This window comes from Macaca fascicularis, chromosome 6 (genome assembly GCF_037993035.2).
Source record: "Macaca fascicularis isolate 582-1 chromosome 6, T2T-MFA8v1.1".
NCBI lineage: Eukaryota > Metazoa > Chordata > Mammalia > Primates > Cercopithecidae > Macaca > Macaca fascicularis.
In genome coordinates, this window is record NC_088380.1 from 139474611 (window position 1) to 139492269 (window position 17659).

The 17659-nt window shown below is 45.1% G+C and overlaps 2 protein-coding genes across 5 annotated transcripts in view; both read right to left on the reverse strand.

The window, feature by feature from the left end:
- AFF4 (ALF transcription elongation factor 4) overlaps nucleotides 1-13708 on the reverse strand; it is an 89418-nt gene extending 75710 nt beyond the window's left edge. For all 4 annotated transcript variants that reach the window (XM_015451879.4, XM_005557757.5, XM_073994220.1 and 1 more), the window contains exon 1: nucleotides 13342-13708. The gene's annotated coding sequence lies outside the window, so the exon portion shown is untranslated. The remainder of the gene's footprint in view (nucleotides 1-13341) is intronic.
- On the reverse strand, nucleotides 10680-11526 carry LOC102133690 (uncharacterized). The gene is given in 1 exon segment (XM_073994227.1): nucleotides 10680-11526. A coding segment is annotated over 1 exon segment (609 nt). The 5' UTR covers nucleotides 11403-11526; the 3' UTR covers nucleotides 10680-10793.
- Nucleotides 13709-17659: the final 3951 nt, after the last annotated feature.

Genomic DNA, 17659 nt, shown 5'->3' on the forward strand with positions numbered 1-17659 from the left:
ATCCCAGCACTTTGGGAGGCCGAGGCAGACGGATCACCTGAGGTTGGGAGTTCCAGACCAGCTTGACCAACATGTCTCTACTAAAAATACAAAATTAGCCGGGAATGGTGGCACATGCCTGTAATCCCAGCTACTCGGGAGGCTGAGGCAGGAGAATCGCTTGAACCCGGGAGGTAGAGGTTGCAGTGAGTGGAGATTGTGCCACTGCACTCCAGCCTGGGCAACAAGAGTGAAACTCCGTCTCAATAAATAAACAAACAAACAAACAAGCCAGGCATGGTGGTGGGTGCCTGTAATCCTAGCTACTCGGGAGGCTGAGGTAGGAGAATCGCTTGAATCCAGGAGGCAGAGGTTGCAGTGAGCCAAGATCGCCCCACTGCTCTCCAGCCCAGGCGACAGTGCGAGACTCCATGTCAAAAATAAAATAAAACTAAAAAACAATGGAAGAAAAATATTTTTATCAATCAACCATCAGCTTTCAAACTATCAGCGTCTACATCTATTCTCCTCCCTCCCAGTGACAAAGGAAAAAAACTCAAATCTTCCTAACAAAGAACAATTATCCTCATTTTGCTGTCTTCTAGACCTTTAGCAGTCGCGACTTTTTCTCAAATAACTTCAACTTCTCCATCTCTAATGAATCCTTCGAATCCTTTCCATCAGCATTCAAACATATTCTTTAAAAAAGATTTTAAGAAGGCCAGGATGGTGGCTCATGTCTGCTGTAATCCCAGCACTTTGGGAGGCTGAGACGGGCAGATCACTTGAGGCCAGGAGTTCGAGATCAGCCTGGCCAACATGGCAAAATCCTGTCTCTACTAAAATTATAAAAATTAGCTGGGCATGGTGGTGCACACCTGTAGACCCAGCTACTCAGGAGGTTGAAACAGGAGAATCGCTTGAACCAGGAGGCAGAGGTTGCAGTGAGCAGAGATCGTGACACTGCACTCCAGAGCCTGGGCAACAAGGCGAGACTCTGTCTCCAAAAAAAAAAAAAAAAAAAAAGTCTTCACTGGCCCCCAACTCTCTCCAGCCAAGCTTCTCAAAAGGACTTTTGGTGATTCTCCACTTCCTCAGCAACCATTCATTTTATAAAATGCTACCCCAAAAGGTAAGGACCAATACAGTGAACAGTTGTGCTACCCATCAAACAACCACCTTAGGAAATAAAGCATTACCAACATAGTAGAAGGCTACTGTGTACTTCTCCTGGATCACATCTCCAAGTACTCTCTCCCCCTATAAGCAGTAGATACTATTCTGATTTTGGTGTCAATCATTCTCAGGAATTTCTTTTCTTTTTTTTTGAGACAGAGTCTCACTTGGTTCTCCAGGCTGGAATGCAGTGGCACAATCTCAACTCACTGCAACTTCCGCATCCCAGGTTCAAGCAATTCTCCTTGCCTCAGCCTCCTGAGTAGCTGGGACTACAGGCATCTGCCATGACACCAGGCTAATTTTTGTATTTTCAGTAGAGATGGGGTCTCAAACTCCTGACCTCAGGTGATCAGCCCACCTTGGCCTCCCAAAGTGCTGGGATTATAGGCATGAGTCATCACACCAAGTCAGGAATTTCTTTATACTTTTACTACTTATGTACGTATCTCTGAATAAGAAACTGAATTGTTTTGCATATTTTTTCAACGTTACTAAAAAGGTATACTCTTAACAACTCAATTTTTTTTTTTTTTTTCAGATGGAGTCTCGTTCTGTCGCCCAGGCTGGAGTGCAGTGGCTGGATCTCAGCTCACTGCAAGCTCCCCCTCCCAGGTTCACACCATTCTCCTGCCTCAGCCTCCCGAGTAGCTGGGACTACAGGCGCCCGCCACCTCGCCCGGCTAGTTTTTTGTATTTTTTAGTAGAGACGGGGTTTCACCGGGTTAGCCAGGATGATCTCGATCTCCTGACCTCGTGATCCACCTGTCTCGGCCTCCCAAAGTGCTGGGATTACAGGCTTGAGCCACCACGCCCGGCCAACAACTCAATTTTTTTAATGCTCAGCATTACAAGGTTAATCTATTGTAATGTATGGAAATGTATTCCATTGTAATAATGGAAAATAAATAATCCATTATTTTCACTGTATATCCACACAGTTTACTTATCTACTCTCCAGATGACACATATTTAGGTAGTTTCCCCTTTTTCTGCCATTAAAAACAATACTAAATGATCATTTTTATGCACATCTTTTCGCACCAATGAGTGAGAGTTCTTCTAGAATAGACAGCTAGAAGTGGAACTACTGGGCTGCAGAGGATGAGCATTTTCAACTTTAGTAGATACAGCCAAATTATTAATACTTTCCAAAATGCTGTATCCAATCACTATTCAACATTCTACTGTTTCCAATTTCCCAACATTCTGTTTACAATTTCCCACATCGTATTTCTTTGCCAAGATCATTAGCAACTTCCATATTGCTAAATCCAACAGATATTTTACCATTTTACTTGACTTACCATTCAATACATTCAGCCACTTATTTCTCCTTGATACACTCTTTGGCACTGTAACACTTAGCCTTCCCAGCGTCCCCAGCTCCTCTGGCTCTTCCCATCCTACCTACCAGACATCTTCAAAATTGGTGCTCCTCTGGTGCTCAGCCATGGGTCTTATTCTCATTCATTTTATATCCTCTCCTTACATTCCCAAAGCTTAAAATATCTCTATGTGGCCAGGCGTGGTGGCTTACACCTGTAATCCCAGCACTTTGGGAGGCCAAGGCGGGCGAATTACTTGAGGTCAGGAGTCCAACACCAGCCTGGCCAACATGGTGAAACTCTGTCTCCGCTAAAAATACAAAAAAAATTAACTGGGCATAGTGGTGCATGCCTGTAATTCCACCTACTTGAGAGGCTGAAGCATAAGAATCACTTGAACCTGGGAGGCAGAGGCTGCAGTGAGCCAAGATCGTGCCACTGCACTTCAGCTTAAGTGACGGAGTGAGACTCCATCTCAAAAAAAAACAAAAAACAAAAAACAAAAAACTCTATGCCTACAACCAGAATGCCCACATATGCTCCCCATGATACTTTCTCTTCTGAAATACAAAACCGCACATCCAGGAACCTGTTTGACAATGCTCTTTGGCTATCTAAGAAATCTAAATCAGGGCTAGGCACTATGTCTCATGCCTGTAATCTCAGCACTTTGGGAAGGCAAGGTAAGAGGACTGCTTGAGCTCAGGAGTTCAAGACCAGCCTAGGCAACATAGGGAGAATCTATTAAAAAAAAACAAAAAAACAAAAAAAGTGTACCTTTTTTTAATCCCAAAGGCTTCAAAACTAAGATATCTCTTTTTTTGTTTTTATTGTAATTTTTTATTTTTCAGAGACAGGGTCTCAGTCTGTCACCTAGGCTGGAGTGCAATGGTGCAATCATAGTTCACTGTAACCTCAAACTCCTTAGGTAAGTGATCCTCCCACCTCAGCCTCCTGAGTAGCTGGGACTAAAGGGTGCATGACACCACACCTGGCTAATTTTGTTTTTCTTTTTAATTTTTTGTAGAGGCAAGATCTCATTATATTGCCCAGGCCGGTCCCAAACTCCTGGCCTCAAGTAATCCTACCACCTCAGTCTCCCAAAGTGCTGGGAGTACAGTAACTTTGTAATGAGTCACCATGCCCAGTCCCAAAAATCTCAATCTTAATACATCTAAAATTAATTTTCTGATCTGCTTTCCCTTACCGCCAACCACTCCTCCTCCAGTGATCCTCATCCCAATAGTAGTGCATCCAGCGAGCCAACTGCTTTTGCTGAATTCTTCCTTCAATCTCTTTCCAAATCCAATCCATCACCATAACCTCCAAAATATATTTTGAATCTCCCTCCTCACTTATTTTTCCACTGCCATGGTTCAAAACACACAACATTTTATCTCTGGCTTGAATAAACGCTATAGGCTTTCTAATTGGACTTCTACTTCCCTCAGTCTCTCTTTATATGCCATACAGCAGCCAAAGTAATCTTTCTAAGATGCAAATCAGGTCAGATTGCCTAATTCCTGCTTAAAATTTTAAAATAAGCTTTCCGTTTACCTTAAGATAAACTTTAGGTAAATTTTAAAGTCCTCAACATGGCTTACAATATTCTACTTGATCTGACTCGTCTCCTCATCAGATTAATCTCATACTTTCTACCAGTCCCTTCCAGTTCCAAGGGCCTTTCCCTGGGCTTCTTGAACACGTGGTACGCATTCCAGATTCAGGAAAGTCATGCAGATGAGCAATCCCCAATCTTTTTGGCACCAGGGACCAGTTTCACAAAAGACAATTTTTCCATGGATGGACAGGGGTTGCGGGGAGATGATTTTGAAAGAAAACCATTCCACCTCACATCATGGGGCATTAGATTCTCAGAAGCAGTATGCAACCTAGATCTCTTGCATGTGCAGTTCACAACAGGGTTTGAGCTCCTATTGACACGGCATAGTTCCCTCGACCCCACCACATGACTTGCGACAGAGGTGGCTCACTTGCTTACCCACCATGCTCAAACCCCTTGTGGGAGGGGGAGCACACAGGGTGAATCGGTGCAGGAGCCTTTGGGTGCTAGCAGGAATGAACCCCATATCGGCCCATGGCAGCATCTAGGGGTGGTTGCCCACGACCTCTGGAGCCCCAGACAGTGTGTGTTACAAACAATGCTCTTTTTTCATTTGCTGTCCACGGATGGCTAAGTGTTAAGCTCAGTGGAAGGTCAGGGTGATAGCCTTTCACATCCTGCTTTCTTGGTACCCAGGTTCTTCTCTGGTATTCAGGAAGAATCAGGTCACATGAACTTAAAGGATGGTGAATGCAGAAATTTTATTGAGTGGTGGAAGTGGCTCTCAGCAGGATGGGGAGCTGGAAAAGGGATGGAGTGGGAAGATAATCTTCCCCTGGAGCTCAGCTGTCCCTAGCTGAAATCCTCTCCAACCCATAGTCTCTGGTATCCAGCTGCTTCTTCTCTACTTCTTCTCTTCTCTCCTTCTCTGCCGTACCACTCTGTTCCTCTGCTAGTGGAGCTTGGGGTTTTTATGGGTACTGGGTGGCAGGGGAGCGTGGTGGGTCAGGGTAGTTATGGAAAAGGCAACATTCAGGCAGGAAAACAGGGATGTGAAGTTCTTATTTAGGGCTATGGGTCCAGGCTTGAGGGGCCCTCACCAGGTGTCCCACCCTCTTCTAGCCAATATTTCCCTGCCTCCTGTCCGTATCACTATGAGAATCTGATCTGATAGGAAGCAGAGCTCAGGCGGTAATGCTCACTTGCATAGTATACTACATAATAGTGTACCTATAACTATACAGGTCGGGTGCGGCGGCTCACGCCTGTAATCCCAACACTTTGGGAGGCTGAGGTGGGCAAATCACGAGGTCAAGAGTTCAAGACCAGCCTGATCAACATGGTGAAACCCCATCTCTACTAAAAATACAAAAATTAGACAGGAGTGGTGGCATGCGCCTATAATCCCAGCTACTCAGGAGGCTGAGGCAGGAAAATCGCTTGGACCCTGAAGGCAGAGGCTGCAGTGAGCCAAGATCGTGCCACTGCACTCCAGCCTGGGCAACAGAGCGAGACTCCGTCTCAAAAAAAACAAACGAACAAACAAACAAAATATATATATTAAAAAATATACAACATGTATTACATAGATTATATAGTATATAATATACAGCAGAGTATATTATATATACTACATATAACATATGCTATATGTACTATATATAATATAAACTATATTTACTATATTTTATAGTATATATAATGCACAAGATGTGTAATATATAAATATATAATACATGTAATATATGTAATGTATGTGTGTATTATACACATACGTATTAGACAAATATACATATTCTACAAACAAAAAACCCTAACAGCCACCACAGTAAATAGGGACCTTGTAACTAACTGCTCAATGCTAAGAAAATCCTCAAACCCAAGTATCCACTAAGGCCCATTTGATCTGCTAAGGCAGGATTCAACGAATGTTTTTAGGGAAGTAAATATTTCAGGTTTGGCAGGCCATATAGTCACAATTACTAAATTCTGCCATCACAGCAGCAAAAGCAGCCACAGACAATACATAAACAAATGGGTGTGTTGTCTGTGTTCCAATAAAACTTTATTTATGGACATTGAAATCTGAGTTTCCTGGCCGGCCCGGTGGCTCATGCCTGTAATCCCAGCACCTTGGAAGGCCAAGGCAGGCAGATTACCAGAGGTCAGAAGTTCAAGACCAGCCTGGCCAACATGGCAAAACCCCATCTCTACCAAAACTATAAAAATTAGCTAGGCGTGGTGGCGCAGGCCTGTAGTCCCAGCTACTCAGGAGGCTGAGGCAGGGAGAATCACTTGAACCTGGGAGGCGGAGGTTGCAGTGAGCCGAGACCACACCACTGCACAGCCTGGACAACAGAGCAAGACTCCATCTCAGGGGAAAATAAAAGAGAGAGAGAGAGGGAGAAATCTGAGTTTCCTAAAATATTCACTTGCTAAAAAAAAAATGACTTTTTCCGACCATTTAAAAATGTAAACATGGGCCAGACAAGGTGGCTCACACCTGTGATCCCAGCACTTTGGAAGGCTGACGCAGGGACATCCTAAGGTCAGGAGTTCGAGACCAACCTGACCAATGTGGTGAAACCCCATCTCTACTAAAAATACAAAAATTAGCCGGGCGTGGTGGCAGGCGCCTGTAATTCCAGCTACTCAGGAGGCTGAGGCAGGAGAATCAGTTGAACCTGGGAGGTGGAGGTTGCGGTGAGCCAAGATCACACCACTGCACTCTAGCTTGGGTGACAGTGTGAGACTTCGTCTCAAAAAAAAAGTAAAGATGGCCAGGTGCAGTAACTCATGCCTGGAATCTCAGCACACTGAGAGGCTGAGGTGGGAGGACTACTTCAGGCCAGGAATTTGTGACCAGTCTAGGCAACACAGCAAGACCCCATCTTTGCAAAAACCAAAAAATTTAGCCAGGCATGGTGTCTCGTGCCTGTAGTCCTAGCTACTTAGAAGGCTGAGGCAGGAGGATTGCACTCAGCAGATCAAGGTTGCAGTGAGCCATGACCGCCCCATGCACTCTGCACTCCAGCCTGCGCAATGGAGTGTAACCCTGTCCAAAAAAATAATTATTATTAATTTAAAATCTTATTTAATTCAATGGTAAATCAGGCCAGACTTCTAGATGTTAACTATTAAAAGCTACAGAAAGGCTGGGTGCAGTGGCTCACATGTATAATCCCAGCACTTTGGGAGGCCGAGGCGGGCAGATCACCTGAGGTTAGGAGTTCGAGATCAGCCTGGTCAACATGGCAAAACCCCCGTCTCCACTAAAGATACAAAAATTGGCTGGGTGTGGTGGCAGGCACCTGTAGTCCCAGCTACTCAGGAGGCTGGGGCAGGAGGACTGCTTGAAACCCAGGAAGTAGAGGTTGCAGTGAGTTTAGATCACGCCACTGCACTCTAGCCTAGGTGACAGTGCGAGACTCCATCTCAAAAAATAGAAATAAAAAAATAAAATAAAATGTACAGAAAATACAAGGGACAAAAGAACATATTACATGAAACCACTGGGATCTCATCAACACAATCTAGATTCTGAGAAGTATCATAGGGCAAAGACCTGGCTTCTCCAACAAACCAACTATATGGGAATAACCACAATAAAAAGACAGAGGAAAACTTACAGATTAAAAAAAAGAGGGCTCATATGCACCTAAACCCAATGTAATATATACAGACCTTATTTGGATCCTAATTCACACAAATTGTAAAAACAATACAAAAACTATAATCAGGGAAATGTGAACACTTAACTGGATATAGATGATACTAAGGAATTAGTGTTACTTTTTTAGTGTATAATATTGTGATTATTGTTTTAATCTTTATATTTTAGAAACACATAGTGAAATATTACAACAGTTACAGTCCTTCTTTTACTAGTGTCTTCTCTAATACATTTTTCATGACGTTACTCAGCAGGCTATAGTTCCACAGTAGCTGCATAACAAATAATTAAAAGAGGTACACCAGCCTGGACAACAGGGTGAAACCCCGTTTCTATAAAAAATACAAAAAAACTTAGCAGGGCACGGTGGTGCACACCTGTAGTCCCAGCTACCCGGGAGGTTGAGGCATGAAAATTGCTGGAGCCTGGGAAGCAGAGGTTGCAGTGAGCCAAGATCACACCACTGCACTCCAGCCTGGATGACAGAGTGAGACCCTGTCTCGAAAAAAAAAAAGAAAAAAAAAGGAGCTACAAAGTGATGCAAAGACTGAAAGGAAGTAGATCACAATTGGAATGGAGTGAAGAATTAAGCAAAACTTCAAGAAGGCAATGAAATGTGAATTAGGCCTTTAAAAATGGTGAAATTTTAACAGGTAAGAAACAAGATAGAAGAAATAATATTCCAACTGGGAGAAATGGAAGCAACTGCAAAAAGGTGAGAAGGTGTGTCTCTGCAGAGTATTGGCTGGTACTCACCTCTCCATAAAACTGTACCTTCCCCAACGATGACATGAAAAGGAAAAGTCATAACCCACTAGGCAACTCCAAACTGACAAAATCCTGGGAGAGCTATTAGGCCCAAAGCAACCCCAGGAAGCCCTGTCCCCAAACAGATCTCTGGATAATCAAACCATACTGGCTTTCCAGTGCAATCTATTCATGTCAGTCCCTGATTTCTTCTACCCAACAACCTTGGGAAAAGAATACATGAAGTTCTCTTACCTGTCCTAGGAAATGATTATTGAAGTAATTAGTTTAAAACAGTATCCACTAATAAGCTATGTTTCCTTGCCTAAAAGCCACCAACATCGTTCATTAAGCACTCCAAGAGAGAAAAAGTTACATAAAATGCCTTCTGTCAGAACATTCCTCAGGTTACAGATTTTTTTTTTTTTTTTTTTTTTTTTTTTGAGATGGAGTGTTGCTCTGTTGCCAGGCTGGAGTGCAGTGGCGCGATCTCGGCTCACTGCAACCTGCGCCTCCCAGATTCAAGTGATTCTCCTGCCTCAGCCTCCCAAGGAGCTGGGACTACAGGTACACGCCACCACGCCCAGCTAATTTTTGTGTTTTTAGTAGAGACGGGGTTTCACCATATTGTCCAGGATCGTCTTGATCTCTTGACCTCGTGATCCTCCCGCCTTGGCCTCCCAAAGTGCTGGAATTACAGGCATGAGCCACTGAGTCCGGCCAGGTTACAGATTTTTTAACAAAGAATAGCTGATAAAGCAGGTAGTTAGGTAAGATTTTTTTTCTTCAAAAATAGAATAGGTAGTTCTAGTATTAAAATGTTTCGGAATACTCTGGAATTGAATTTGGTGGTTCTAATATTTTCTGTGCCCCTGTACTGTTAAAATTTCCAAGATATGATACCAGTGAAAATGAATATCAAGACAAATAGGAATGCAGATGATGTGCCAAAACTCAGTAACTGGAGCATATATTACTGCTCTCTTCCATGTATTAGAGTAACACTTCAAATAACCAAGAAGGGTATGTATAGGGAGTTAACAACAAGTAGGAGTGCTTTTCTTTTTTTTTTTTTTTTTTTTTTGAGACGGAGTCTTGCTCTGCCGCCCAGGCTGGAGTGCAGTGGCCGGATCTCAGCTCACTGCAAGCTCTGCCTCCCGGGTTCATGCCATTCTCCTGCCTCAGCCTCCCGAGTAGCTGGGACTACAGGCGCCCGCCACCTCGCCCGGCTAGTTTTTTGTATATTTTAGTAGAGACGGGGTTTCACCATGTTAGCCAGGATGGTTTCGATCTCCTGACCTCATGATCCGCCCGTCTCGGCCTCCCAAAGTGCTGGGATTACAGGCTTGAGCCACCGCGCCCGGCCTCTTTTTTTTTGAGACAGAATCTCACTCTGTCGCCCAGGCTGGAGTGCAGTGGCGCCATCTCCGCTCACTGCAAGCTCCGCCTCCCATGTTCACGCCATTTTCCTGCCTCAGCCTCCCTTGTAGCTGGGACTACAGGCACCTGTCACCACGCCCGTCTAATTTTTTGTATTTTTTTTTTTTAGTAGAGATGGGGTTTCACCGTGTTAGCCAGCATGGTCTCGATCTCCTGACCTCATGATCTGCCCGCATCGGCCTCCCAAAGTGCTGGGATTACAGGCGTGAGCCACCACGCCTGGCCAGTAGGAGTGCTTTTCTTAAACCAAAGGAAAAAGCGGCAAGCTAACAGGCCAGGTTAGCTTTATGCAGTCTTTAGTCACCAGCTTTCACAATAACTGAGACTAGCTAACACCCTCCCAGAAATCAAATAGAATTGTTCCAACTTATCAGAGGAAATGAATAAGGGAATGGGTAAAACATAATAAGAATGCAGGAGAGCTGGGAACCTTTATATCACATAGAAAAGTCTTTATAGTGAGATATCTGTAGAATAAAGCTAAAGTAAAAAAAAAAAAAATCTAAGTCATCAATTTTTTATAGTACATGCTGTACTTCTGGGTCATTGTCCAGGTGTGCTCTCAATACTTCAGAATACCTCTTTGATTGTATTAAAATACCACAAAGAAAAGTCAAGTCCTCATAGATTCTGAACTCCATTCTAAACCAGTAGATGGCCACAAAGGAAGAAATACCTGTTTTATTTGTTCCTCTTAGGTACACATAAAACCATGGCATTTACCTTACCTTCTCAAAAAAGGCAAAATGCATAACTTCTAGAAAGCTTCATATTCTGTCTCATCTTCTGAAACTGATTGGTTTTTCCCTTTCAAATACTGATCCTTTGCTCATACAGCTTTACCTTTTTGTGAAATCTTAGATAACTTGATAGAACAATTTCAAGTTCAAAATATTATCACATTCAAATTCAATCTAGTAATTGTGCAAAATACTGAGGAAGATAAAAAGAGGAATAAATATAGTACTTCCTCAAAGACCCTGTAACAGATCTATAAGAAAATTATTATGCATCCCTCAATATCTGCAAGAGACAGAAAAAAAAGAAAATTACAATGCAAAATATATAGTGGGCTTCTGTTTGTTTTGAGACATCGCCCAGATTGGCCGGGCACAGTGGCTCACGCCTGTAATCCCAGCACTTTGGGAGGCCGAGGCGGGCAGATCACAAGGTCAGGAGTTCGAGACCAGTCTGACCAACATGCTGAAACCCCGTCTCTTCTAAAAATACAAAAAAAATCAGCCGGGAATGGTGGCATGCACCTGTAGTCCCAACTACTCAGGAGGCTAAGGCAGGAGAATCGCTTGAACCCAGGAGGCAGAGGTTGCAGTGAGCAGAGATCAAGCCACTGCACTCCAGCGGTGTGATCTTGGCTTACTGCAACCTCTGCCTCCCGGTTCAAGCGATTCTTAAGCGATTCTCGTAGCTCAGCCTCTGAAGTAGCTGGGACCACAGGCGTGTACCACCATGCCTGGCTAATTTGATTCTCATGCATCAGCCTCTCAAGTAGCTGGAACTACAGGTGTGCACCACCACACTTGGCTAACTTTTGTATTTTTAGTAGAGATGGGGGTTTCACTATGTTGGTCAGGCTGGTCTCGAACTCCTGACCTCAGGTGATCCGCCACCTTGGCCTCTCAAAGTGCTAAAGTGCTAGGATTACAGGCGTGAACCACCAGGCCCGGTTGCAGAATATATTGTTACGAAAAGGATACAACAACTCAAGAGTATACAGAAGAGAATGTATCAACCTGAATGTGAGAATCTGACAAGTAGAAAGTGATTCAGAACAAAAATATTCTACCTTTAAGAATTCTTAATTACACAGCTTCACCTTACACTCCCAAACTGTAGATCATGTTCCAATTAACACAGCTAGGCTCTTTTTTCAGACACCCTATCTTGTCCCCACTTGAAGCAAAATTTTATTTAAAGTAAAATTTGCCTACTGTTTCTACAGAGCTAACAAAAATCAAAGTACCAGCCTGCAAACCACCACAAATTGAAAGAAACTGCTGGTAATAAAAAAAAGAAAAATTTGACTGCTACCAGGATTTTAGTAAGTTAACGCTGAAAAATAACTTAAAATAACTTATTGGGAATTGTTTTTATATTTAGGAGCTGAAAGATGCAGTGATAACAAGGAAAACGAACCTGAGAAATTTAAATAAGCCAGCTTTGTTGAAAACCAAGTGGCCACTTGCCAACACTTCTTTATGCACATATGACCAAAGATGATTCTAGGCAGACTCACAGACCACAAAGGCTCTTTATCAAATCCCGAATTAAGAAAGTTCTCATAAATATTTCAATTTTGATAAGTTAAAGGCCAGTTGAGTTTTAAAAAGCACTTTATGAAGCGCAGAATCAATATAGAAACGAAGCTTTGCGCTTTTCACATCTGAGCCCTAAAACTAGCACACATTTTATGTTACATTTACAGTCGATTCACAGACAATAGCTTAGATTCCATCAAGAAAAACATTGGTCAATGGAAAAGTGACTGGCCTTAGTTTAAAATTTCCATATGGCCAGCAGGGAAGAAACCGCATAATTCTGAATTACAACTGACAAAACTACGAGAACCCTAAATCGAACTCTTCGCCTTGAACTCCATATACAAACATTTCAGATGTGTACTTCCACTTCCTGAAAATAATATTGTTTGTAAACGAAAAGGCAATAAGGTTACTCCCAAAACTCCTGTACTCCATGATCCATCCTCAAAGAGTGGAAGAAACAGCAAAGTAGAAGGAACAAAGCACTGACGTCAATTACGAGATTAACCCCAAGCACAGGCAGCTGGAGGAAAGGCCTAAACATCAATATCCACGCACAAGCTACTGGGATAACTAGGTAACAGACCGATTCGGAAGTTGTGGGGGGCAGTATTCGAGAATTATACCCCCCACGTTCCCATTTTTAGTCAATCCCCTTCACAAGTCGAAGGCGGAAATTTTTCCTTTTTTTTTTTTTTTTTTTTTTTTTTTTGCGGGGGTGGGGGTGTGGGAGAGGTGCGCAGGATCGCGAGAAGGAAAGCGAGAACTAGTTGGGTAATGTTAGCCAGAATCTGGGCCTATTTTCTCTTTAAGTAGAAATAATTTGAAATTGAGGAGGATATGAAAAAGTAACAAATCAGCCGATGGAATGCCTGAGGGAAGAAAGAGGAAAGGAGAAACACTAAACAGATGGATTTCTGGGAATTTTTGTTAGGATTGGGTTAGCTTTTTTTATTTTCTTATTTTTGCGGGAAGGTGGTGGGGTGGGACGCGAAGATGAGGGGAGGGGTGAAACCTGATCGAGCAGCCCCAGCCCGGAGGGTCTCCCCGAGGCTCCCCGCGGAACTTGCGGGGCCCCCCACCCACCCCACCTGGCCCCGGCCACAACCCCCGCAGCCCGGCCCGGCCCTCGGTCAGTCTGTCGGCCCTTCTTACCTCCAGTCCCGGCTCCGCTAGGCCCGAACCATCTCCTGGTTGCGGCAGTGGCGGCGCCGGGCCTGCACCTTCACCGGACGCGCATTCGAGCCCGCCCAGGGGGCGGTGACAGGCTGCCAAGGGCGAGGGGCTCCCGGAGGCGGCGGGGGTTCCGGAGGCCTCGACAAGCGAAGGCGGCTGCGGCGGCAGCGACGCGCCTCACACGGAACAGGCGTAGGCCCCGCACCGCTCCATGACGGTAGGGCCCGGGCTGGGACGGCTGACTGAGGCGGCGGGGGCGGGTTGACGAGGACCTGGCACCAGGATCCCCGCCCCGTCCGCTGGCGGCGGCGACGGCAGCTGGACTCCCGCAGCCAGGGCTGTGACTGACGCAGCGGCCGTGCCACCATGTGACCAGGGCCGGGCGGGTACGGGGCGTCACGTGATGCCTCTGCGCCCCTCCCCGCTGGGGGAGTAGGGGGCGGGGGTCTGTTGGCCGGCTGGGCCGGGAGGCGACGCCCGGGGTGGTGACGTGCCCGGCTGTTGGGTCCGATGACCCGGGCCAGGCAAAGGACCCGCCCGAGCGGTTTAGGCCTGAGCCTCTGGGCACTGCGGCCGCTTCGGGCAGGGCTGTCAGGGCAGGACGGGGCCTGCACATCCGGGAGCGCACGCCCTCCTGCGCGTAGCCCGCTAGTGAGGTTCCGAAGGGCGGGGCCGGGCCGAACCGGATATGCCGGTTCTGGGGCTCAGGTGAGGGACCCACGCCCCTGGTGGGGATCCGACCCAACCTGGAGCCCCCTAGACGTGGTTCCAGGTGTCGAAGCCTCGAGTCCTCAATAGGTGCAGCAAAAAAGCAAAGGACGCAGGAGGCTGTTCGGTATTTCCAGTAAACTTATCCTAAGAAGCCAAACTGTCCCTCCTTCTTCGTCATCTAAACATCTTTTGCCACTGATGTTTTTCTTTTTATTTATTTATTAAGACAGATCTCGCTGTTGTCGCCCAGACCAGAGTGCAATGGCGCTATCTCGGCTCACTGCAACCTCCACCTCCCGAGTTCAAACGATTCTCGTGCCTCAGCCTCCGGAGTAGCTGGGATTAAAGGCGGGCGACACCACCTCCCGCTAATTTTTGTATTTTTTTAGGGACACGGTTTCACCATGTTGGCCAGGCTGGTCTCGAACTCCTGACCTCAACCAATCCACCCGCCTCGGCTTCCCAAAGTGTTGGGATTACAGGCGTGAGCCACCGCACCCGGACCACTAATGTTTTTCTTCGCATATCATTCTGAACACTTCTTTCACCTCTAAACATCGTTCCAGTCAGGGCAAGCCATAATTTAACTCAGAGAGTAAAATGATACAGACTTGACAGGGTTTTCAAAAGGTCTCATAGAATCTAATAGGGTAACTGTCCAGGGATGAACCTTTTGTTCATCATTTCAAAAAGAAGATATTGGCCGGGCGTGGTGGCTCACGCCTCTAAACCCAGCACTTTGGGAGGCCGAGGCAGGTGGATCACGAGGTCAAGAGATGGAGACGATCCTAGCCAACATGGTGAAACCGTCTCTACTAAAAATACCAAAAATTAGCTGGGCATTGTGGCATGTGCCTGTAGTCCCAGCTACTTGGGAGGCTGAGGCAGGAGAATCACTTGAACCTGGGAAGGGGAGGTTGCAGTGAGCTGAGATCGTGCCACTGCACTCCAGCCTGGCGACAGAGCCAGTCTCCGTCTCAAAAAAAAAAAAAAGAAAAGAGGCCGGGCGCGGTGGCTCAAGCCTGTAATCCCAGCACTTTGGGAGGCCAAGAAGGGCGGATCACGAGGTCAGGAGATCAAGACCATCCTGGCTAACACGGTGAAACCCCGTCTCTACTAAAAAATACAAAAAACTAGCCGGGCGAGGTGGTGGGCGCCTGTAGTCCCAGCTACTCGGGAGGCTGAGGCAGGAAAATGGCGTAAACCCGGGCGGCGGAGCTTGCAGTGAGCTGAGATCCGGCCACTGCACTCCAGCCTGGGCGACAGAACGAGACTCCGTCTCAAAAAGAAAAAAAAAAGAAAAAGCAAAGTATTAATATAATCTCATGTCTCTTACCTGTTTACTTTCACTGAAGAAGCCTTATTAAGTTTTTTGTTTTCTTTTTGCTGTTTACTTTCTGATTCTGAAGCGATCAATTCAGATATTGTTTTTAATAAGATTCAAAAGTTTTGAGGAACTTTGTAATCAAGTAGTATAAGAAATATGAAAAATGCTTTTGTGAGCCTCAAAGGTAGCAACAGAAGTATACTTCTTTTGTTTTTGTTTTTTTGGGGTGGGTTTTTTATTGTTGTTTGTTTTGTTTTGTTTTTGGTAGAGACAGGGTCTCACTATGTTGCCCAGTCTGGGCTGAAACTCCTGGGCTGAAGCTATCGCCTGCCTCAGCCTCCCAAAGTGCTGGGATCATAGGCGTGAGCCACCAAACAGCACCCAGCCCTTTGTCATTTCTAAAATTCCTGACTACCGACCGGCTGCGGTGGCTTATGCCTGTAATCCCAGCACTTTTGGAGGCCGAGGCGGGTGGATCACAAGGTCAGGAGTTCAAGACCAGCCTGAACAACATGGTGAAACCCCGTCTCTACTAAAAATACAAAAAATTGCCGGATGTGGTGGTCGTGCCTGTAATCCCACCTACTCAGGAGGCTGAGGCAGGAGAATTGCTTGAACCCAGGAGGCGGAGTTTGCAGTGAGCCGAGATCTAGAGATTGCACCACTGCACTCCAGCCTGGGTGACAGAGCAGGACTCTGTCTAAAAAAAAAAAAAAAAAAAAAAAAAAAAAAAAAAAAGAATTCCTGACTACCTACTATTTCTTTTAAGCTTCACTATTTATATACATTTTCTCTATAGAGCTATATAAATTAGAAAATGTCTTCATACAAAATTCGAAACATGACAGTAAAAAATAATTGATTCTCCCATCTCTGTTAGCTGTTCCAGTCCTGGAAGGCAATCACTTTGCACTGTATAATGTACCCTTCCCTACATATTTGTAAGTAATACATTAAAATATAGGGATACTTCTTTTTACACAAAAGGTAACACACTATATACGCTGTTCAGTCCTTTTTTTCTCACTTCAAATACCTTGGATAGGCTGGGCACAGTGGCTCAGGCCTATAATCCCAACACTTTGGGAGGCCGAGGGGGACTGATTGCTTGAGACCAGGAATTTGAGAGCAACCCCGGCAACATGGCAAAACCCCATCCCTACGAAAAATAAAAAAATTAGCTGGATGTGGTGGTGCGTGCCTATAGTCCCAGCTACTCTGGAGGCTGAGGTGGGAGGATCACCTGAGCCCAGGAGGTCGATGCTGCAGTGAGCTGAGAGCGTGCCATTCAGCCTGGGTGACAGAGTGAGACCCTGTCTCAAAAAAAAAAAAAAAAAAGAAAAGAAAAATGTCTTGGACATTCTGCTGTATCAGTATATAATGAACTACCTTTTTCTTCCTGGAGGCAGAATAATATTCCACTTATGCAAATATCCTAATTTATTTAACCAATCTCCTACAGGTGGATATTCAGCTTGTTTCCAAGCCATTACTATTACATGCTAAGCTGCAATGAATAACCTCATATAAGACAAGGCAACATAGTGAGACCCCATCTCTACAAAAAATAAAAAATTAGCCATTTGTGGTGGCACAGGCTTGTGGTCCTAACTACTAGAGAGGCTGAGGTGGGAGAATCGTTTGTACCCAGGAGGTGAAGGCTGCAATAAGCCCTAATCCCACCACCACTGCACTCTAGTCTCAGTGACAGAGCAAGACCCTGTCTCAAAAAGTTAAAATAATTAAAAATGAAAAACAGCCTCATATAATGAGCAAATTATACCTATATGAGAAATCCTTACCCTGGAATCTTTAGATCAAAAGGATTTTTGATTTTGATAGATATTACCAAATTATCCTACACAGAAATTGTGCCTATTTCATTTACTTTCAAATTCTGCTTAAGAAGACTTACAAGGCTGTATAGGTTGGGGGGTTGAGGGGATGGAGAGTGAAAAGAAAAGAGTATTTGTCACTTTACACCATAATAACTTTTTTTTTTTGAGACGGAGTCTCGCTCTATTACCCAGGCTGGAGTGCAGTGGCTCACTGCAAGCCCCGCCTCCCAGGTTCACACCATTCTCCTGCCTCAGCCTCCTGAGTAGCTGGGACTACAGGCGCCTGCCACCACACCCAACTAATTTTTTGTATTTTTAGTAGAGATGGTGTTTCACTCTGTTAGCCAGGATGACCTGAATCTCCTGACCTTGTGATCCGCCCGCCTCAGACTCCCAAAGTGCTGGGATTACAGGCGTGAGC